Genomic DNA, 23,155 nt, shown 5'->3' on the forward strand with positions numbered 1-23,155 from the left:
CAATAACGGTAGAACTTTATTTTCCAATTGTATATGATAAATAGTAACATCAGCATTAATGACTAACCTAGACCCCAATGTCTTAGTAGAGTAGGTCTGAAATGCAAGTACCATTTTTGAAGATTTCACATTTAGCAGAGTAAGTGGTAAGCCTTTTGGTTATTAGGATCTAGTATAAACAGAACATCCATCATAGCTGCAGCACCTGTGTATCCAAGGTTCCCCATGGAGACAATAATTTGATTTGATTTTAACTGGAACATTCACATACTCTGGTATTGCAATACATGATTATGAGTATTTACCTGTCTGTACCACATGGCTTGCTCAATCCCTGCTGGACCTCTGGACTCCAATGGCTTGGATTCTTCCTTTCCATGATGGATCCCTTCAGTCATTTTCATCTTTAGCCCCTCAGCCTGCTGGGACTTTGTGTCCTCTCCCTTTATACTTGCAATAGACTTGGAGGACTGCTCAGGGGGTGAGTCTCTCGATTTCCCTGGGTGCTGTGAGGGCTTTCCAAGCTCAGACTGACTCGAGGTTTTGGAGAGACTTGGTGGCATTGGACTTTTTTGTTTCCACTCGTCCTTGAAGGATGCTTCTCGCTCCTTTAAGGCTATGTCTGGCTTCTTTTCAGCAGCACGATGCTGCTCTGCAATCTGACGCTGACGCTCCTCATACTGCTGCCTGTACGCTGGGTTGGTGTTCATCAAGTGGTTATGATAGGCCTGATCGGGATGATATGCATATGGTGGCACATAAGCATATTGGTTGTAGTAAAGAGGTTGCATGTACATGTTGGATCTTTGTTGAATGACTGAGGGTTGCTGTTGCTGTTGCTGTGGCCCAGGAGCACTGATGTCAGGTTTACGATCTTCGTGAATCTCAACCTTGACTTTCTCCTCAACTAGGTCCTGGTCTTCCTCCCTTTTGATTTTGACCTGACCTTCAATTGCTGGTGTTCCTGGAGTAGTTCCACTGACATTGGGGTTGACATAGTTTGGTGAGTAATAGGTCTCGTAGCCGGAGTAGAATGGAGAGTCCTTATTGGGTGTTGTTTGATTTGAAAAAAGTGCTTTTTTGACATTTTCCCTAATGGCTTGGTCCTCCGTCCTGACTTTACCACCCTCCACTTTCCCCTCACCATCCTCCCCAGCGTCGGAAATGTCAGAATATGCTGGGCTGTTTGTTTTTACTGAAGAGTTGTCAGCACCATTCTGGTTCATGTGTAGGGGGGTGACAGGTTGTGGCATTCCACTACCATCTATCCGACTGGCTACACCTATGGATGGACTGGGGGCATTGTCAGAAAAGCTGTAGATCTTGTCAGCCTCAGCCTTTATACTAGCCAAGCGGCTCTGATGAGGATCTGAGGAACCATTAATCAGTCCTTCCCCCTTATTCCCTTGATCACAGGGCTCTGAGTATGGAAGCTTACCTTCCTCCATCTTTCCTCCCTTTCCTGGGGGTTTAGGGCTGTCAGCTTCCTTCCCACCATCTTTTTTCTTTTTTTCTTTCTTTTTCTTGTCTTTGGAGCTACTTGAGACAGGATCTACGATGGCAGGAGGTTTAGGCTGTGTGCCTTTCATTTGGGGGCTCTTTGGGATACCCTGAATCATTGGGTTCATTCCAGGGGAAGAATTTGGGTTTCCAGGGGGAAAGGAATACATCTGCTGGGATGCTGTTGTGCCAGAGCCAACAGGCCGTGGTGATTTCATGGTTTTGTGTGCCATTTTATCCGCCTTTGTGCTAACCTTTTTGGACTTTTCCGATCCTCTTTTATCATCTACACCATCATTACTGGCCTCATCAGTGAGACACGGCCCATCCTCACACCCATCCATGGGTGTACATCCTGTTTCTGGATCTGCCTCAGCAATTTTCTTTTTATTCTGCTTTGAAGCAAACTTACCAGGAGAAGGAGAAGGACTTTGAGCATCAAAGTTCCTGCCTTTTGGGGTAACAGAACGTGCTGGAGAAAGAGACCCTTTTTGGGAGGCTCCGTTACAGTTCCCCGGTTCAGGGTGAAGAGTTGAATCTTCCCCATATTCACTGTCTGCGTCTAAGTCCAACTTTATGTCATCATCATTGTGGGCACGAGCTTGATGGTATTTCAGACCGTTTATGTGCTTGTATTTTTTATTACAGTTAGGGTGTGGACAATCGATGAGAACTGGGGAGGAGCAGCTGCGATCGAGGGGAGGTGGAAGTGTCTCAGTCTTTATAGAGGGAACAGGCAGACCTGTTGGTCCCACCCCTCCACTGTTGGAGTTGGTACGCATACGTTTGTTGCCTTTGGTGTCCTCTGAGCTAGAGTTCGGCTCCATGTCTGAGATGGGTTTGGTTTTGCGTTTTCCGACTGACGAGGGACTGGCCTTAATGTCCTCTGTGTTACTGTTAGGAGGAGTGCGGCGCTCTGAGGGCGTTTGGCTGCCCCTTCGACCTTTGCTGTTGGCAGCAGCTCGTGTCTTGTTGTGGGCGGCGCCTTTATTGTCTGATGAGTTGCTGTTCTCGTTAATAGGCGCGTTGCTGTTGGGTCTCATTCGTTTGCCTCGGCCACGACCGTTCCTCATCTCGAGATCACTGTTAGGTGATTCACAAAACCTGCATTTGAACAATTACAAATTAGTGCTTTATTTATTAAAAAAAGAACAAACAATGTTGTGAAAATATACCTTGATTATTTACAAAAAATATTTTTTAATTTTTTAAATATACACTAACATGACTGAATTTATTTATTCTTATCACATAAAACAAAAATTCAGATGAACAAAATAAAATAAATGTGTACACAAGATTAGGCACATGAAGTTATTTTATTGTTTTTTTATACTTTCTGGTAAGCCTGAACAATTAACTATATACTACTAACCAGCTTGACAGAATCATAAATTATTAATTATCAACACGTATGGGTCCAAGCCAGGATCAGTGGGGTTATAATGTCACTGTAGCACCAACAGCGTCATAATCAATCTGTGAATTATCAAAATCAATGCTGACCTTTGGGTTATACCAATCATTACTATTTCTATTTTTAAATTATGTTTTCTAATAACTGATCATAACATTGTGATTAAAAATCCAATCCTAGTCTTCTGTCTACTTGTAGGGATTACTGTATTTCTATAATACAATGATCTGTAAACAGTTTGGGTCAAACATCTGTCTACATTGACGGTCAGGCAAAAGTGTGACATGCTTGAAATGTTTACGTTTTTTTTTTTTACGTTGTGTTTGTTCAACACATATTTGAAGGTTGAATGATGTTGATGGAGCCACGGATCAGTCAAGTGTGTTTAACACCTCAACAGTCTGTAATTACCTCATCACTGTTGTCTGGGCTCCTGTCAGATGCACACACACAGGCAGGTCAATCAGTACTTTTTCATTTTGTTGCTGTGTTACTTTAGCCTCTGCTGTTAAACAAAATGGTGTGGATACTTTAATACTATCAGATTTAAAGAAAAAGCCTCAACTTAAAACTAATTGTATTGCAGAGGCAATTTCTGGAGGTTATAGAGGTTCTACCCCCAACCCAAACAGATTCAAGGATTGTTTTATGCTATCATCACCAATATTTTTTTATGTTGGGTTTTTAAATATCCATTTAACTTAAAGGCAGTGTTATATACAAGCGCAGCGCTGTGCCGCATTGAATGATGTGTAGTGCAATATATGAGCTCAACCCAAACAGTGAGGACACCAAGCAGGAAAATGCTCAGAGACCGAAATATTTGTTTCATTCTCTTTGCATGAAACAAATATTTCTTTTGTTTTAAACAAAATTGTAGGAAAAAAGATTTTGATTATTTGGAAAGTATTGGGTCCCATTCCTATTTCTACTGCCTTAAATGTCATAAGTTGTGAGTCATGATTTTTCCTTTTTTCCTTTTACACTTCATTGAGTTGGTTGAGAGCAAGTCCTTTGGTTCATATTAGTCATATAAGTCTTGAAACTGTATGACATTTTACAGTGTACGTGTATTAATTGTTATTCACAAACGCCTTTAACACTGTGTCACTAATGACCTTTGTACACAATCAAAAGTGACAGTAGGCAGTAACAAACGTCCAATTATCAGAGAAAGTGATGATTCATTTGTCCTGTCCCCTTTCCTCCATGTTCGATCATTACACACTGATCTTAAAGTCTCATCCCTTAAGTACTGTGTAAGCTTTTCAGTGCACGGCTAATCAAAATATAAATGTTTGAAGATGCAACATTCATCTGCATTGTTTGAAAGCTAAATATACTAATTCTAATACTTAAAATAGCAGATTGGCCTCATCCCTCCATAACACTAATGTAATTATCTTCCTGCACAGCGGCGGTTAGCAGTCTGTGACTAAAAATGATCAAGATGGTATGACACAGCCTCCTCTACAAACAATTTCAGCCCCAGCAGGGAATGTGAACACATCCACAGTTTGACATCAGTGGAGGAATTTAGAGTCATTACCAGCCTAAGTTTATATTCTCTCTGTTGAAAGCCTCCTGAATTATTCATGACGTGTCCCTAATGTAGCCCTGCTTGCAAAACTGTACGAATATGTTGGCACAAATACAGAGCAGCACACCCCACTTACTGTGCAAACCCTGAACATTATGGTGATATACTGTGATGCATTAGTGCGATGCAGACTCTCCTTGTTTTCCATTAGCAGCGCTTTAATCTTGTTTTGTCCCTATTGCACTTAACAATGGATTTCCAAGTATAGATTTACATTTAGATAAAGAAATCAAAGCAACGCTCGGAACATGTGTTTAGCCCAACCTGTGATTTGCATAACAAAGGCAAACATTCTGATATACAAATATCTTAAGCTGCCACCCACAGGACAATGATCTGAAAAAAGTAAAGCCTTTTAACTAAAAACATTTCACAACATTAATGCTAAGTAAACCTATAATGATAATAATTGGATTTTCTAATCTGACTAAGCAGCTATGTCCACAACTACCCCAGGGGATGAAGGTCATTTTCCAGGTAATCCTGTGTCTCCAGGAGTGAAATAATGGGACTAACATGGTCTCCACAGTATTCACACACACACTGATACATGTATCTGCAGGTAACTCTAATGAAACAGATCATTATCGCAGAGTGAAAAGCCAAGGACGGCTTGGAACACAAAAGTTAACTATGGTTATTTTTCTGCTTGCACATTCACAATCACATAAGTTTGTGTAAATTATTCACAGCACTGCAGTCCTGGCTGCAAAATCCAATATCCTCCTTACCGTGGGGGAGCCCAGTCATGCCGTGTGCAGTCCAGTAAGGTGCCCACGTAGGTCTTGTTTCTCCAGGTAACATTGACCACCAGCATACCTGTGCAACAAAAAATTCAAACGTCATCATCTGATTTTATTCAGACAAATTGAAAATAGTTGTCATAATTAGGATATCACGACATGTCAGTATTTTCATTATCATTTTACACCGGTGTTTATTCAATCACCACTTGTTATTTGTTACACACAAAATGTGTGAAAAAATGGTTGTTGTGTGTGATGATTCCTCGACAAATATTAAAGTTTATTTCCTCAACACCTTTATTCAGCACGGCCCAGGAAGAAGACAGATGTAATTTGGAAGACTTTGAAGAGACTGAAATGCATTCATTACTGTGAAGGGAAAATACAGGTGGAAGCCTGAAGGTCTCCAGAAGAATGAGCACATTATTGTAAGCAGGGCACACTCACTTACTGAGCACAGTTTCCATTTAAATAAGCCATCTCACAGAAGAGGAGATCTCCCTCAAGGAGAATTATGTGAAGGCAATTATTTTTTTCCCATTCCTCTGTGTCACTTTGCAGACAAATAAAACTCTACCTTGGGGATAATATTGTGTGTATGTCTACTAAAGCTTCAGACAAACAAGCAGGCAGCTCTTTGGTCCAACCATTTCAATGTCAATGGTTCAGTTTGACAGCCCCTAACCAAGTGTGCAAGAAAAGCTCCTTGACTCTCTTGGAATTGCTGCAATCTGTCATACTTAGAAGCCTTTGAGTTGCCATTTGGCGAGTGTGAATTTGGGAGCGCTTGATGTGAGCTACACAATCTGACTTGTGCTGACTGCGATGTCTGACCTTGCATTTTAAATCTATATTTGGTCCCACTCAAAATGTGTTTCTCCTCAGGAAACCAAACACTTCCCAGTGGAAACAGTTTCAAAATCACTGACAAGGCAGAAGTATACCTTTTCATTTTTTTCTGAACAAATTACAAAACCACATTGCTGCAATTCTACAAAATGAAGGGAGAGGGGAAAGAATGAAGGGGAGAAAACAGCAGAGCGCAGATCTGTCCACATTATGGCTATAAATTCCAAAGTAAATCATAAACCAAACAGCTACAGAGGATTAAGAGGAATAACCGTGCTGAAAAAGGCTGTGAATTTATTGCCCACTCTTCCCCCTCACTCCCTGGCGGTGACCTCAGCTTGCCACTTCAGCACTGCAGAGAAACTGGAGGCTGCTGTGAGCTCCCTTATCTAATGGCACAGGAATGCTTGCTGGCAGCTTCAATCCCTCCATGCATTTTATTAGCTAAGGAAACCACTTCTTACTCTCCACAATTTCCCCTCTCATCCCTCACCCTCATTTCCCCTTGTTACTGCTATAACCATTCCCAACCTACAATGCCTTTCCTTCCCACACACAGGTCACAGTTTGGACTTCATTTTTCTCCCCTCACACCTCTGGCCTTAAGCAGCGAGTGTATGAGGCATTTATGAATGTTTACAGGAACCTGCTGACACTTGGCCACAGGTCTATATTTTCACTCGGAGGCCTAAAAACACACGAGTGCCTGGTCAGGACGGTGAGGAGGTCCTCCAGTTTAGCTTTCATGTCACATTAAGAGAACACAGACCCTTTTCTAAAAATGCCTACAATAGCCTGTTCCCTTAAGCTCTCCAAACACTGACACAAAATGGCGCTGGCAGCTGGTGGTGGCAGGCTGTAAATCAAGGCAAGGCAAATGAATAACCAGCCTTTCATGACGTGCTTTCCAGACTTAGAGGTTTAGAAATCACACCAGGAGTTGTTGAAGGTTTAGAGATTTCAAATTATTTTTTGCATCTCAATAAAGCCCTGGAGGTGGTCAGAGGTTTTAGAACTTCATATCAACGGGAAATATTATACTAAATGTGTCATGAACTGACACTTTTACAAACACAACATTATATTTTGACCATAAGATATTGAATGTTTTCATCGTTTCAAGAGGCATTGTGAGATATTCCATTGTAAATAAATGCATTCCATTCAGCCACTCTTTGCCCTGAGCCCTTGCCCTCTCTCACCCTTCCCTGCAATAAATTGCCTGCAGAATGATAAATCACCCCTCTGACCAAAACAGTGACAACACAGTTAGTTACAACAGCAATGATGTTGATAAAGTGAGACCATGTGGACGTTCATGCCTCACAAAATATTCCATAGTTCAAGAAAGTGTCAGAAGTTGACCAGCTGGATGCTAAATCTTTGCTAAACTATTCAATATTTGAAATAAGACGCCCCCAATGTTTTCCACAGTTGGATGTGAAATGATTCCAAGGAATGTGTCCAGTCCAAAGCAACTGATTAACTCCACAAACAAATTACTGTCATGTGCTTTTCTTTTAAAACAATTCACTTTTATTTAATAAATATTAAGAATAGAATCAGGGAAAGTACAGACATCCCATCACGTGCAGCTGATCTGATGGCTGTTGGTGTCACATGTGCCAGTCAATTATAATGTTCACATAAGAAAACAACAGCTGACTCACGAAACGTGACTCAACTGAATAAAATGTATTTTAATATCTTTAGAAACAAACCATTGATTACATAAAATGACAACTAAAATACTGCTCCGCTCCCATCAGTGTGCATTGATGTGTGTTGTGATGCTGTCGTGATGAATGATTACTCTGCGGTGAGCACGACAACTTAGTTATGTGAAATTGCACTGACATGTTTTAGTTGTCTCAACACTGAAGTCCTTTTGGTTGACTAATCATTTCACATGACAACAAACACTCCCGTCCACAGCACTGGTCCACACCCTATCTGCTCCAGGATAGAAGTCATTTCATCCCAGTGGGATTCTCTTTACATTCCTGACCCTCAGTTGAAATGTACTAATGCATATTCCTTATGGACAGACATGTCATCAACCCTCAGTAAAAGCTGCTTCACCAGACGCTACAGTACCTCACTCTACACCGCTTTCATTTGACTTCAGCAATTTCCCTGCTTCAAACCCAAGTTCTTTGACACAGATTTTTTTATAGACTTCACAGTAACTCTTGCATTTCTTGGCTTGCTTCTAGTCCCCCCTGCTCCCACTTTCTCAACCCCTGCCTACACTTCTGAGCTTCTTAATCCTGTCTGCACAACCCTTACCTTCAGGGTCACCTCTGATCTCTACCTGTGTAGTACCTTCTGTGGGTCCTATTTAAGTAGTTCCTTTGAAGTTTATGTGGTACATCTCAAGGACATTGAGAAATATGGTACTTAGAAAAGAAGAGAGTCCCTGACTTAAAAATACTCTTCCACTACCTGCTCAGCTGATTTATTGCACCTTATGCTTTTGAAGCTTTAAATCACTCAGCTAAGAAATGAAAAAAGGAAACAACATGGAGATTTATTATACCGAGGTTATCATTTTGGTTGTCAATTAATGGATATTACTGCTAAAGATGAAGAAGTATCGGTTGAGTACATGCACTAAGACCTCAAAAGCCTCAAAATGACATGTTAAAATAAATCATTTCTCAGCAAGTACAAACTGTGTGTGTATCATCAGCAAACACTTTGGATACTCAGAGGTGTAAACAACACAACAGGTCAATCAATGTGTCACAGTAAAAACAGGATGGAACAAAATCCTCCTAGTGTATGTATGGTAAACAATCTCATTGTAAATATGCTGCAGAACAACAGTCTTAAGAAAACCACAGATGAAGATTAGAGTTCTTTAAATTACTGGCATAAACTATTCTGCCTTTCTTGTTGCAACTACTACTGTGCTAATGCTGGTTTGTTTAACAGTATTTTATTTACAAAGTTGACATCAACTAACACTTCACTGTTTGTCCCCTATTGAGTATGTCAACCTGTTTATAACAGCCTACAGTGAAACAGCTACAGATGAAGGCTGTCTTCAATTCTGCAGTATTGTGTGTTCCATTCAAAGTCCATTCAAAATGGCCTTCAATAGGATTTTAACTCTGCTTTGTTGTGATCTAGCTGATGGCCACCAGCTGCCCCTCGGCTGCTTCCGCACTAATCTGCAACAGTTGAAACTGTTGTGATTTTTTCCCCTTACTTACATGTTTAAGTTGATTGACAACACAAATACATTTCAGGGACCAATGTTCCCACCACCTGCTGATGTGGTTGGTTTGATATAATCACAGTCCTTTCTCAGCATGTCTTTGAAGCATTTGACCTTCAGCAACCATAGTAAAAAGACAACAAAATAGACTGTCTACGTACAGTGGTTAGAAGATTAGAAAAAGATAAAGAACTAGAAACATGAAAATAATCCAATATAATTCACTGGGATTTCTTCTTTTTTCTGCCACATGAGATTTGTTTTTACACAGCCACGTTTAGACAAAGAAAGCAATGTGTGGACTGACATTGTAAATTGGAAATAAAGTCACACTCTTCATTATAAAAAGACTGGAAAATAACAAGGAAGCCTCCACTCCTGTAAGCTGGATATTGCCTTTTAATAACACAGCAAATCCCCCAAGAGCAGAATGAATATTGCTACAAGTTAAAGCCAAAGAAAGTACAAAGAGAGACTGAGAACGTTATTAACTACACTATTGCACACAGTTGTGTGTGTGTGTGTGAGCTTCTGCCCAGTGAGCAAAGCTTCGAGGTAATATAAAACTAAAACAGCATTTCTGCTTTCTAATTTCCTTGTGTCTTAAGTGCTTTAGTTTCAACAATTTAGGCTTGAGAAATGAGGTTACCATAACATTAACGTCTTTTTACGGAGTTCCTGCTACTGCTTGTTTTACAAGACTGTGCAGGTCTGTAGTTTCACTATACTGACAGAATAAAAGACTTTAAGGACTGTTCCTTTAATCTGGACCTGTCTCTTCTGTTTTCATCTGGTGGGATTTGTGCTGCCATAGAAAAAATGCAAGCTAACAACTAGGGTTTTTTTTTTTTTTTTTTTAACTTTTTTGAAATGTGACAAAGATGCTGTTGGATTAATGTGTTGCTCTGAGTAAAATTTAGCAACACTAGTGTAGCTGTAACATATGGTAGCTGAATATTACTCACGTTAACTTTCCTGTCTGAATAGAACACAGAGCAGAACGTGAAGAACATAAGGCATGTTTGTGGGTTCATGTAAAAAAAAATATGGTCATCAAAAACACTGCAAATGCCTTAAGGAAAGTCCCATTCCTGATGTAAACAAAAAACCTAAAATAAGACGAATGACAAATACATTTGCAGGTCAGTGGTAACCTAAAAGGGAAGAATACATTTATAAATTTTTTTTTTTCGCACATTCAATTTTATGTTAAATGAGTACATCTTATTTTTACGACGTGCACAAATAAATCTGATTGGCTTGTCTGGTTGATGGCGACTTATCTTTTACTTTCATTTATCAATTGGCTTCCTTCTTATCTTTACACCTCTAGATCTCAGTGTACTCTCTGTAGGTTAGAAGGTTAATGGCTGTGATGGTTTGGTCTCTTCTTCAGCGCCAGACTGTTCTGCTGTTTCAGCTCAGGGATAATAATAAAACAAATCCTCACACATTACTGCAGATCGTGTTCCGTCTTCAATTTTACACAGTACCGAGCCGTGGTCACACATCACTGTATGACAACAACTTTCATCAGTATCTTTTACTGGCACTTGTACTTACTGTGCAGAGTTTGGCACTTAGTGAAAGGGTCGTATATTTTACTTCTACCTCCCTGTTGTTTAGCCTTCATCCTCTTTCTCTGCCTGGTTTTCCTGAATGCATCCCCTCCTGATCCTGTGCAGCCAAACCTCCTCTGTGTTTAAAGCTTTCCACAGCGGTGATGTAAATCAATGAATCTTCTTGGCAATGTCATGAAGATATTCTCAATAGCCAAATCAATTTCTCTGTGTGTTTTCCTCCCAGGAGCCATTTCTAAATTGTTGGAACAATGATGTCAAAATCAAGTCAGTATAAACATGTAAAGCCATTGACAACATGACCTAAATTTCCCTGTGGCAAAGAGAAAATTACACCACAAACACAGAGCACCTTCTATTTCAGATCAGGTGTTTATACACAAGGAGTTTCAATGTTTTGGATATGACCTACATTTTCTCTTCTTTGTCAGGATTTCCAATGAAATTAAAAGTTAAAAAATAACCTAGAAATGATCTAGAAATGTGGATAATTTGGGATTAATTCCCTTGAGAGGTCACTGAGAGGTGGGGGAGAGAGGTCAGCCTGTGACTGAGAAAGCCCTGTTCTCTGCACATGCACCATCCACCCAATCACCCCTTTGTGACAGCCTTATTAAGGTCACTCTGGATGGCTGAATGAAGCTCGCATTAATGAGAGGAACTGCCTGTAATTTCACCACTTATTTTCCTCCGAGTGCCGTTGAACAACAAATGGCGGGTCGCTTTGGGACGTCCACAGAGTACTTATGTAGAATTACGTGAACAAGAGGGCAACGTAAAGGGTAAAATTAAGTCCGAGGCTTGGGTTACTGCCCTCTTTAGCTCTCAAAACTACCCTCCTCCCTACTTAACAATTTCTACTCTGAGGGGCAAAATATCAAGCTGTGCTCTGTTGGTTAAGGAGGTTGTGGGTTTACTGGATGACCTCTGTTTTGTACTTACTCAACATGAATCCTTGGGGCTTAGAGTAATTGTCGCTGACTGACTTTGGGGAGATCTGTTCTTTCTTCTTTTCTGTTTGTTTTGCAAACATGAAAAAAAATGTAGTTGTCTGAGTACTTCTTCTTTCTTTGCTCATGGTGCAGAAAATAACAACATATCCTCAGTCTGAGGAGCCAGAACGTAAGTATAACAGTTTTCACTGACTATAGATTCCCCCGACACTAGAGCTAAATGATAAGATATGGTTTTACCTTCAGATGTTTTACTAGAAACACAGAGAAGTTGATAATGATAATAAGTCACTTAGGCATAAATGCTGTAGAATCATGAAAATGATACCTATATTACGGCTCAAAAAACCTCCAGTCCATTCAAATAGTCTTGTTGTTGAGCATAACATGATTTAGTGTTTTAGCACTTATCAAATTTAATATCCAAGGCAGACACACTGGAAAACACAAGTTTTGTTTAACAGAGTTAACTGTTAAGGTATTGTCTATTTATGTAGATCTTATTTTCCTCATGTAACTCAGGCCAGCAACTGCTCTTTTAAAACATCACTGGATATAAAATAAAACCTATGACTATGATTCAACCCTATATGATTCCCTGCAGGGATTACTCACATGGTATCAAGCTGCCTCATTAGTTGAGTAAGCTAGTACAACCTGAGTATTTTATATCAATGAAACCCTTAACTAGGTCCAAATATTAATCACCACATCAGCGGATTAAGAGCAGGGGTCACAACAGGGATCTACAAAGCTACTACATGGAAAACGTTTCTGCTGGCTATGCTGTATTTATACATATTTCTCACCCAAGTCTCAACTTAAGAGCAAAATTAGAGAATATGCACGTCAGCTTTTATTTAACATTTAAAAAGGTTCAAGTGAGCTGAACCTGAAGGTTCTGAAATCTTCCTGCTTTATAGGAGGTAAAAGTGCAAAGTCACTCTCACTGACAAGAATATCAGCCTGAGAAGGTCATTCTCTCAAACCACTCAGAGGCAAAAAGGAGGAAGCATTAGTATGCTCCTCACACTGAGCCAGTAAAAACAGCAGCATGCAGCATTTTCTTATTCAACAAAATCACTGGATGTTTTCTCTGAACAGTGGGACTAAACCACAAAACTGTAGCCACGGCTCTTACAGCTTTAAAAATAAATCTTGCACTACAGATTTTACATCCACCTCTTCTCACTGATAAGACAGTTTTCTTATGTTCTTATGTTAAAGCTGATATTGCCTCTTTTTCCTTTAAAGAGAGGGCACTGAGACAAATCTGCCACAGGCGCATTACACAAGCACGCATTGACGTGTGCATAGCAAACATGATACGCTACGACAACCAATGGCAAAGTGCAAAGTTCCTCAGGGCCTATGATTTATGTTCCAGCAGCAATATAAGGTTTTGAAAGAATTACCGTTTTCAGACGGTAAAAATGGATCAAATTATTTCAGATGAATCCTCTGAGGTGCCGTGTCAGTAACACGACCCGTAGACTGAATTTGTGGCTAACAGGAGACGAGCCTCCTCCCTGAAAAATGGTGAGTCATTTACACCACAAATTCCTCACAGACTATGATTTCAACCGCAGTTTATGTGAATTCTTGACAACATGGGAGTGTCTTTTTTTTTCTCCCTGTAAATTGGTCACTTCCACTCCAGTACAGAGGGAGAAGCTGATAGATTTCTGTTATTTTCCTCTTCTCCAATGTGATCATAGTGTTGTTAATTAAGTCTCACCTTATCCCAAAGATGAGTTCTATAGCACGTTTGTAGAGAGCCGCCGCTACTTCCTGCTGTGAAAACATCCAGACAAACAACCGACGGGTGACCCCCACAACAGCAGTCACTGAGCCTTTTTTACAACATGTCCTGATTCAGATTTTACTGATAAGATTGAAGAAATAAACAACCTTTAATGTTTACACAGGATTATCTATTGGACAACAATCTAATCTTGAGATACCATGATGACATGATTGAATATGTGATCCACCAGCATTTATCACAAAAATCTTGGAATATATTTTTCTATTAGGAGTTTTAAGAATTCTGAATCTGTTTCACTCTGTTGCTTAGTAAAAAGAAACCAAGGCACACTGGGCTGTGTTTCAAGAGCAACAAACCTCTCCGGCATGTTAAGGGTTGACATTTTGAGGTATCCGCATGCTAAGCCTGGAAGAGGTTGGGCTCATTGGTCTGCCAACACGACCCTGGGAGCTGCCACTGCCTTGTCGACGTTGAGGGGATTTGTGTCAGTGCTGGGCCTTAAAATACCACGTCTCTCCCCCCAAACCTCTGCCACTGTCTGCACACTACTCACTCTTTGTCTGACACACCAACACAGACTGTTTTTCTCTCCTTCTGTCTGTGTAAAATTATATGCGTTTCAGTTGTTTATTTGTATTTTTGTTTTCTGGGTAATTTAGGCGTCAGACTGCGGATATCTTGGTATTCTGTATTTGTAATGTAAACAGCTGCCTCTGCTGGCCTACAGGGAATGCTACGACCATCACTGTAACAATGACTCCTGGTAAAAGTCTTACATAATTACGTGCTTGTAACCAATGTAATCAAAACCTTTTCATCTGCAACAATGACCTTTGGTAAATATATATATTTTTTATCTAATACAATGTTTATACCTAATGACTGGTGTTTGAGTGAGCAGGTAATTACAGCAGACAGACTTCATAAGGTCGTGATGGCTGTGTATGCTAAGCCACAACTATCCACTAATCTGTGGAGCTGTACTCCTCAAAAACTGTGCCACAATAATTTTAAATTTAGATCATCACGTCTCAAGTAGCGTAACACTACTACTAGCTTATTGTTTTAAGGAGCGTTACATTACAACTAGCTTAATGTCCGAGGTAGTGTTGCATTACTACTAGCTTAATGTCTTTAGTAGCGTTACATTAATACTAGCTAAATCACATAAGTAGCGTTATATTACCACTAAATTAATGCCTTAAGTAGTGTTACATTACTATAAGCTTCATATCCTAAGTAGCATAACATTAGTACTAACTTTGTCTTCAGTGGTGTTACACACAGAGTGTCTATCATTGGTAAAACTTTCCATCCAAATGGCTGTTATTTGATTGTTAGAGAACTCTCAAATATCACGTTTTTATTATCGTACGAGTGCTCAGATTACAGGGTATGAAATACAATGTGATGTCATCAGACAAAAGCAGAGGGCATTGGTTCAATGGTGTTTTCTTTATGCCCCCTCCCGTTCCTTTTTTGGCACTCTATAGTTTGGGTGATGCAGACATAGATTACAGGGATCCTGTTGTTCATTCATTCCCACATGGCTGAAAGGCGGAGGTGAAAAGCAGCTGTTGGTTGGCATGCTAAATAAAACGAGCTCACATGCTGTGCATGCCTAAACAGCTCTATATGAGTCCTATCAAGCAGAGAAGTGTAGGGCTGCTCCACTTCAATGCTAATCAGGATGACTCTTTATCTTTGTGGTCTCGTGTTTGTTGCTATTCCCTGGTATTCAGCCTACGTTGGTTTAATTCACTCCAATTTTGTTCTTATTTGTCAATTGGCTTCACAATAAGAGACGTTTGTGAGCTTTTTTGGGACGGACGAGGCAAGAGGAAGGCAGTTACTATGAGAATACATTGGCTAGAGATTTTCAACTCTAGCCAATGTATTGCTGTTTTCTTATTCCAATTTAATCATAATTAACAAGTGCTCATTTTGTATTGTATAAAAGCCTAACCAAAATCCCCCAGATGGTCTTTTCTGTTTTAGAAATAGTCAAGGTGTTTAAATGTTACAAACACAAACCTGCGGGAAACTCACAAACAGCAGCACCTCTAAATCTCATAATGAATTAATTTGTGAGTAAAAGTCATATGACGACAAGAACAGACACTGAAGACAAATGAGAGCCACTTTAAAGTGACAATTATCCTCAATAATGATACAAACAAACAGGTTTGATTAAATACAGTCATCAAAACAGGTCAAGGCACTTGGACTCCGACGAAGACTGAAGACACTGCTGGATGTTAAAGCAATAATGCACATCACTACCTGTGTTCTCTATCTGTATCGTTCACACCCCCTCTTATAACAAACACTATGTCATTTAAAATCACTGAAAGCTCCCAGCAGCCTCCACCCCACAGAGCCTGATCCGTTGAAATTAGGAAGAAGTGCAGCTCCATCACTCCAAAACACTACCTTTTTCAGCCAAACTGGCAGATTTCTGAGCGTGAGTGCACGCAAAGGACTGACTTGGACGGTGAAAGGGAAGGGGGCAGGGGGGAGGCATTTACTGTGTGGGAGGCAGAGAAAGAGGGAGTGCAAACATAGTACTGGTGTTGGCGTTGAGCCATGTTTATGTCACCAGCAAAAGTAGTCCTGTCGACCCCCACCCCAGCCCTTTGCCTTGCACTCACTCTCTCCCACTTTGCTTGGAAACAGAGTCAAGGGGTGATTGGCTGTGTACTTGGTAACAGAAAAGAGCTGCAAAAGAGAGAAGGACAAGGGTGACTCACATTCAGCCCACGGCGGAGCAAATATATATAAAAAAGGTTTTGAGATGGGGGGCACTCAACAGCAGGGACCGTGCTTTGGGAATGTTGATGAGGCAGGGACTTATTTTGTTTAGTTTCACCAAGTGAGCCAACAAGCAGCACAGGAGATGTGTGGGCGATTTGTACTCTACATGCCAGCAGAATGACTGAGCGTGAGCTGCTTTGAAGATTAGGTGTTTGCATTATTTCGTATGCATGACAGAGAATGAGGGCAGTGTTTTTAGACCCAGCAGAACCTGATAGTACCGGTGATACATCTTAGAATGAAGTGATATGAACGCAGGTTTTATCAAAGGGAAGAAAACTAAGAGGGTCTAAAATTTCACTCCGACTGCAATGCAGGAAAGGAGCCAAATCTATTCCCAGCTGACAGGGCCGGCATAGAAAGTGCTTTGTGTCATGTGGCATGTTGTTGAGAGGAGATAACTCTGAGCAACAAACTTCTGTCTGCACACTCCGCAGAATACACAAATAAGAGACACCTCAGAGCGGTCTGCCAACCACTGCTTGTGTGCAGACTATTATAATGTACCATCACTGATGCAGTCAGAACCATTAACTGAGGAACTGAGGAACTCATAGCACATCCAATTATTACTGAATGGAAAAAGAAGACAGTGGAATAACATTTAACCTGTGCACTTCCAATGAGGTACAGTCATGCAACCACACAGGGTTTAAATAAAAATAATGCTATGCTACCTTTTGTTTTGGTTATTTTCTTGTTAAAAAAGAATTCTCCCACTCCACTTACCATCCTCGGTTTCTTGCCACACGATACCTTCCAGATTGACGCTGGTACCAGGTTCGCAGGGCCCTAAACACTCGGGCTCAGTGGCCAGGGCCACATCAGAAGTGTTCACGGCCACGGAGCGCGTTCGCACCATTATCTGCTCACATGGTGAGGCAATCTCACTGTTACCGACCGTAGCCAGGAGGTGGAGGGGAGGAGGGGCTGGTGTGGAGACAGGAGATTCCATCTGTGAAGAGAAGAAGTGGGGGTTGAGTGAGCAGGAGAAAAGAAACACACATGAGCCACTTCAGAACGACTGTATAAACATGTACTGAGCAGATGTTGAGATACAGCCAACGGATGCCACCGTGTCAGGAAATGAAAATAGTGCTGAGCGCATGAAAGACATCCTGGTATTTTAGCAGCCCTTCAAAAGCACTTTTTAATCACTGAAGGGCTGATGTAGCAGTTAAGTGTTGTAAAATGCCACTTTGCCTTTCCCTCAACCTTAGAGGTGATTAGCGGGTGGGGGAGGCACGGACAGACATGTTCTCTGCACACTGCCTCTGTGGAAGGACAGAATTAGTTATGCAGGTTGGGTCACACCATCCCTCCCTGGTCCCCCCCCCTCCCCCTCCCACCAGGGGGGTGAGGTGCTCACACCGCAAACACTTCAAAAGCACTTTTTAATCACTGAAGGGCTGATGTAGCAGTTAAGTGTTGTAAAATGCCACTTTGCCTTTCCCTCAACCTTAGAGGTGATTAGCGGGTGGGGGAGGCACGGACAGACATGTTCTCTGCACACTGCCTCTGTGGAAGGACAGAATTAGTTATGCAGGTTGGGTCACACCATCCCTCCCTGGTCCCCCCCCTCCCTCTCACACAGGGTTGAGCAGGTTCCATGACACCAAATTATCTCACAGATTGATCACTCATTAATTCTCTCAATTAAAGAGCTAGTTGTGGCAGGGAGCTGGCTGCTGAGGGTCAGTAATTGATTTCACCTGTTCTGACACATTGTGACAGCAAGTGGAAGTTGTTGGGCCTTAGAAGGAGAAGAAAATGAAGGAGACAGCATGACAGAGGGATGATGATGGGTGGAACTGAGGGGAAATGCCAGAGAGAACAGGAAGTAAGAAAAAAGGTAAAAAAAAAAAAAAGAAAAGAAAGAGGAAGACTGATGTTGGGTTAATGACCACAGTGACAACAAGCTTTGAGCTCTTTATTCAAGGCAGTCAACACTAAAGCACTCCAAGTCATTAGCAATAAACTGCGAGAGAATCCCCACGCTGCAGCCAACAGCAAACATTTAATAATTGGACAAGAACCACCCTAGGCATGGAAACACACAGCCAATACAGGATTCAATTAAATGTTTAACTGAGTGGACAAAATAAGAACTGACACTTTGGTTGGTAAGCTGCTAGATCCTACAATAAGTTTGAAAAGCGAATTTTTTTGTAAAAAAAAAAGTTAATCAGTACATTCAAAGTTAAGTCTTAATACCAAATACTCATTACGTAAAAGAATAGAATAGAATATAAAAAGGCTGAAGCACTCAACCACAAATACAGAAAGTCCATCAGTGAAACTAGAGATGATTGACTGACTGGGCAGTGAATGGAATCAGCCCATGTCGACATGATCGGTCCTGACCGTCGGAGCACATCTTGCTGGTTATGCACATGCATTCTGTGTTGGAGAACAGGAGGCTGGAGCTAATAAGTCTTTAGCTTGGAAGTTCTTTACAGTCAGCCAAGAAAACTCTGATCTCGCTTTTTGTAATATACCACAGAATCACTGTCTACACCCATCTACAGAACACCATCATCCAGCCAAACCAGCATTTTATTTATTCAGCAGTAGAGAGGTGTTCCAAGTCTTGTAAGGGTTTGTTTACTTTGGCGGCATGTTTGGTAGTTGAGAGGAGAAATCGTCTCCCAGGTGAAAAGGCAGAAATATCTGTGTTTGTCAAAGACAACTTGCCAATAATGCTCAGGAAACAGCCCATTACCTCTGTAGATGTTGGTGACTAAACTTTGCCCACTGCACTACATTTTGTAATTATAGGAAAATTAATTTCCAGTCAAGGAAAATAAAAGCTGCATTATTCTTATTTCTTCTAAGTTATTGAAAATAATGTACATTGAAAAAATAATAATATGTTTTGATATGCAGACTTATTGAGTTTTATTTTTCAGAAGGTTGAACTTGTGTTGAACTGACGGGAGAACCATAATCATTTATCTCTAAGAGATTCTGTTGCTAAAGTACAGACGTTCGTTTCTCTAAAATGTTCAAAACCTAAACCACTAGGAACCTGTCCGTACCTGCCTAACAGATCACAGAACCTCAAATCTCATTTCCATGCATGCTAAAAATATGAGCTGTGTTTATGACAGTGCCAGACAACTCAGCCGAGGACCACAGCTGACACTGGATGAATTCCAAACAGGGACAAAAAGTATCTTTAAAAAGGTACTGAAATACAAAAAAGAAAGATGGGGAAAGAAAAGTGATGAATGCATCTAAAATGTGGGCATTTTCAGATAGTTCTCATAAACAGTGAACCTTGCAGCGAGTGTTGTGGCTGTACCTAAATAGTGAAAAGCAAGGTGGCCAACAAATCATTTAGAAACTTAGCAGCAGCCTCTGATTACTGTCAATTAGACCTGAGCTTTATAATCCACAAGTAACAGACGTGCGCGTTGGTGGCACATTTGAGCTGCTGCTGAGAAGACGAGCCGACGAATGTGCGGGGAGAGCAACAGAGTCGGGCCTAACGACATCATAATCACGGTCTGTCACTTTCTGATGCATGATGCAGTCAAGCTGCAGGCTGGCTGAGTGAATGAGACAGGACAGGTAATCACCTCAGCTGTCACCACACACTGTTACAGGCCTTATGGAGACACAGAGGGCTCCAGACAAAAGCATACAACCAGCCCACGTCACATTGACAGCCAGATTAAAGTTTCAAATAGGTTCCCGCGGAGACTTTTTCAAAATCAACAAAATGTCTGTATTGACAATTCAACAAGCGTTGGGGGATTTTATCAAATGTAAACTTGAATTCAGAGTCAACATTAGTTTGTTTTTCACACTGATGATTGGTCAAGTGTAAAACTGAAGTAATTATACATATTATAGCATTAAATTATGTTTATAAAACTACCTGTTTACCAATTTGCGTCCATTCCTTCTCTCAGTCTGTCTCTGACTTCATTAGGCTCCGCCCAACCAATCACGCTGAGCAACAACAGAACTAACGCAGGGAAGGCTCATTTTGAACCAAAGGTTCGAGCCATTTCAACTCTCGTCCATTACTTGCATCACAACCATAAAGTGCAGTAGTAAGTGTGTGTGTTAAACAGCACGCTGTAACCTAGACTGTGAAGCTTCACTGCCTCACCCCTCCAAAAAAAAAAGAAAGAAAGGGTGAGAAATAGGACAATATTACAGAAGCAGTGGTGAATTAAAACCCTTGACACTAGATATAACTCACGTATCATAACAACAAATTTTTGTACACAGGAGGAAGCATTTGTTTAGCACATTAATTTTATTTATGGCATATTTTCATTTTATAGTTATTTCATATTTCAGTTTCAGTTTGTTGTTTTATTATTCAAATGTGGGTTTCTTTGAAGTAAAATAAAAAATCTAGTTGGAATAATTCTCTACATAGTTGTCTGAAGCTATATGCGGCCCAGTTTGTGCTGAGCTGGGCTGCTGCATGCTTCTGTCTTCTGTGCAGCTCTTCCCTCATCTCTGTGAATCTATTTCAGAGGTGGGAGTGAAGTGCAGCTCTGCCACAGCTTTACATTAAATTAATTCTGTGGGAAACATAAGCTCTCACGAGGGAGTGAGTGCTGCAGTTATGACGGCAAAATTAGTATCAACAAATTATCCATGTGCACACACTTAACGACACTATTTTGGGAACGGCAGTCAGACTGCTTGTTAAAATAACCATCTATCTGCATCACTGTGTCACTAACAGCAGACATTGGCTAGAAGGCCAAGGTCATTTGGGACAAGTTCTTTGGACGAACATATGAGGACAACAACTCTCCCCTCATCCACGTTTAATTTAAATGTGTCTGCACATTAACATAATAATTATAATCACCTCCTTGGACTGTGAAAAGCACCCAGAGACTAAAGACACAAAGAAAACCCCCAACATCAGAATAATGTTTCCAGATGAAAACAACCTGCAGTCGGTTCATTTATGGTAATAAACTCACAATTAACAGCAACCGTTATCTGCTGCTTTAACAAAAGCATGTTTCTTCCACTGCTGCCTGGTATTGTGCACATTTGAAGATTAGAGCTGCTAACAAGGACAGCAGAGACGGCCTGGCTGCTTGGCTGTGAACATAGTGTTCCTCACTGGTGGAGCCTTTTGTTTTCATGCCTGAGAGAAGTCACTGACGTGAGCAAAGCAGAGACGCAAATGCAAATCTGGGGCTTAAAATACAATCAGGAAGTGAACACGGACAGTTGTGTCTTTATTTTGAAACATCTCCATTTCTCCATTTTCAGACAAAAGCAATGTATTCACATTTACAAATATGTGTGTTGTGAATGCAGTGATTTCCTTTGTGGTCTCCTTTGTCTGAATCAGTGACTTTCGACATAAAATTTTTCAGTTTACTAAATACTTAGGTAACATTTACTGAATGCATTACAGCACCAACAAATACTAAACGGTGGCTTCTTTATCAAAAATAGACTTAATATGATCCCCATGATGCTAATTATTTAATCCATTTAAAATGTGGTAAACAGCAGCAGAAGAATGAGTCGCTTGCATTTACTATGAAACATTTAAATCTTATCGGGCCAATTTTGATTCACAGCCAAGATTCTGATCTAAAACCTGTTGTAATCATTGCTTAGTTCTAATAACCTGGTGACAGGTCATAGATACGCTTGAAGGAAGTAATTGTGGAGCTGTCAGGTTGATAAGGACTAACCTGGTGATTCTTCAGTGTCAGAGCTTTAATGATTATTATTACAAAATATGAAGACGTTTATTCGTTTGATTTCCTGGGAATTCTGCAGATACGTGTTTTCTCTCTTTGAATTAATTTCTGTTTTAATAAAGCTTGAAACAGAAATATTTACTTCCGAAAGTGAAAATTAAAAGTGACAGGCTGATCTGCCACCGCTTCACAACAAAGAGACAATTAACGACAGGGTGTAATTGCAGAACTGATGACAGGTGAATTTAAACAACGTGTGCGAACAATGATGCTTCTGAGGAAAGATAAGTGAAGAAAAGACCAGATGGTAAACCTAGCTGAGCTACACAACCTGTTACTGGACTGGATTCCGAAGATTTCGTTTTTCCTGTCAGGACTCACAGTCAAATTTGGAAATCTCCCCTGAAACCAGGAGGCCTGAGTGTCATGCAAACCTTTTCTTAACTCCAACCTCTGGAGAAACCACCCCGCACTGGCAGAAGGAATGTTCGACTGGCTGGCAAAAATAAAAATAAAAACAAACTCTGTGGTTCCTGAGATGGTGTTGTTCACTGTGTCTGACTGCGCTGGATTTCCAGTCATTAGACAATAACCAGACGCTGGCAGATGGTCATAAGCTGCGCCTTTTACAGGACATATTAACTTTATCTCTAACTTGTTTATTAGAGTTGGGATTAAGGAACTAAGCGCTGATCTTATGCCAGGATTAAAAGAGGATTACACTGTAGCGTTATAACCAAACACCTGTCTCAGTGGCCAAAGACACAGTCATAGTGTCTGGCTACAACACAATGAACCATTTAAAACCTTTGCTTTACACTGTACTTTAATAAACAACCAAGTCTTGATCACAGGCCTATTTGAGCAGCTCTTTGTTATGACACTAAATTGATTGGAAATCAAATGCAAACAGTAATGTCACTAAAACTGATGTGGGTGATTTGTTATTCTACATAAACCTCTTGTTTCATGCAGATTATGGGACAAAGGTCGACCTTTCTGGACG

General features: G+C 40.6%; 1 protein-coding gene across 4 annotated transcripts in view; it reads right to left on the bottom strand.

The window, feature by feature from the left end:
- Positions 1-23,155, bottom strand: part of znf609b (zinc finger protein 609b) — a 108,412-nt gene that overhangs the window by 5,753 nt on the left and 79,504 nt on the right. For all 4 annotated transcript variants that reach the window (XM_025053564.1, XM_017030708.2, XM_017030707.2 and 1 more), the window contains exons 3-5: positions 17,180-17,405; positions 5,249-5,336; positions 306-2,604 (exon numbers count right to left, since the gene is read on the bottom strand). In XM_025053564.1, the coding sequence (XP_024909332.1) occupies positions 306-2,604; positions 5,249-5,336; positions 17,180-17,405 (2,613 nt within the window). The remainder of the gene's footprint in view (positions 1-305; positions 2,605-5,248; positions 5,337-17,179; positions 17,406-23,155) is intronic.

The sequence above is a fragment of the Cynoglossus semilaevis genome, unplaced genomic scaffold, assembly GCF_000523025.1.
Source record: "Cynoglossus semilaevis isolate Cse_v1.0 unplaced genomic scaffold, Cse_v1.0 scaffold1721, whole genome shotgun sequence".
Classification (NCBI taxonomy): Eukaryota; Metazoa; Chordata; class Actinopteri; order Pleuronectiformes; family Cynoglossidae; genus Cynoglossus; species Cynoglossus semilaevis.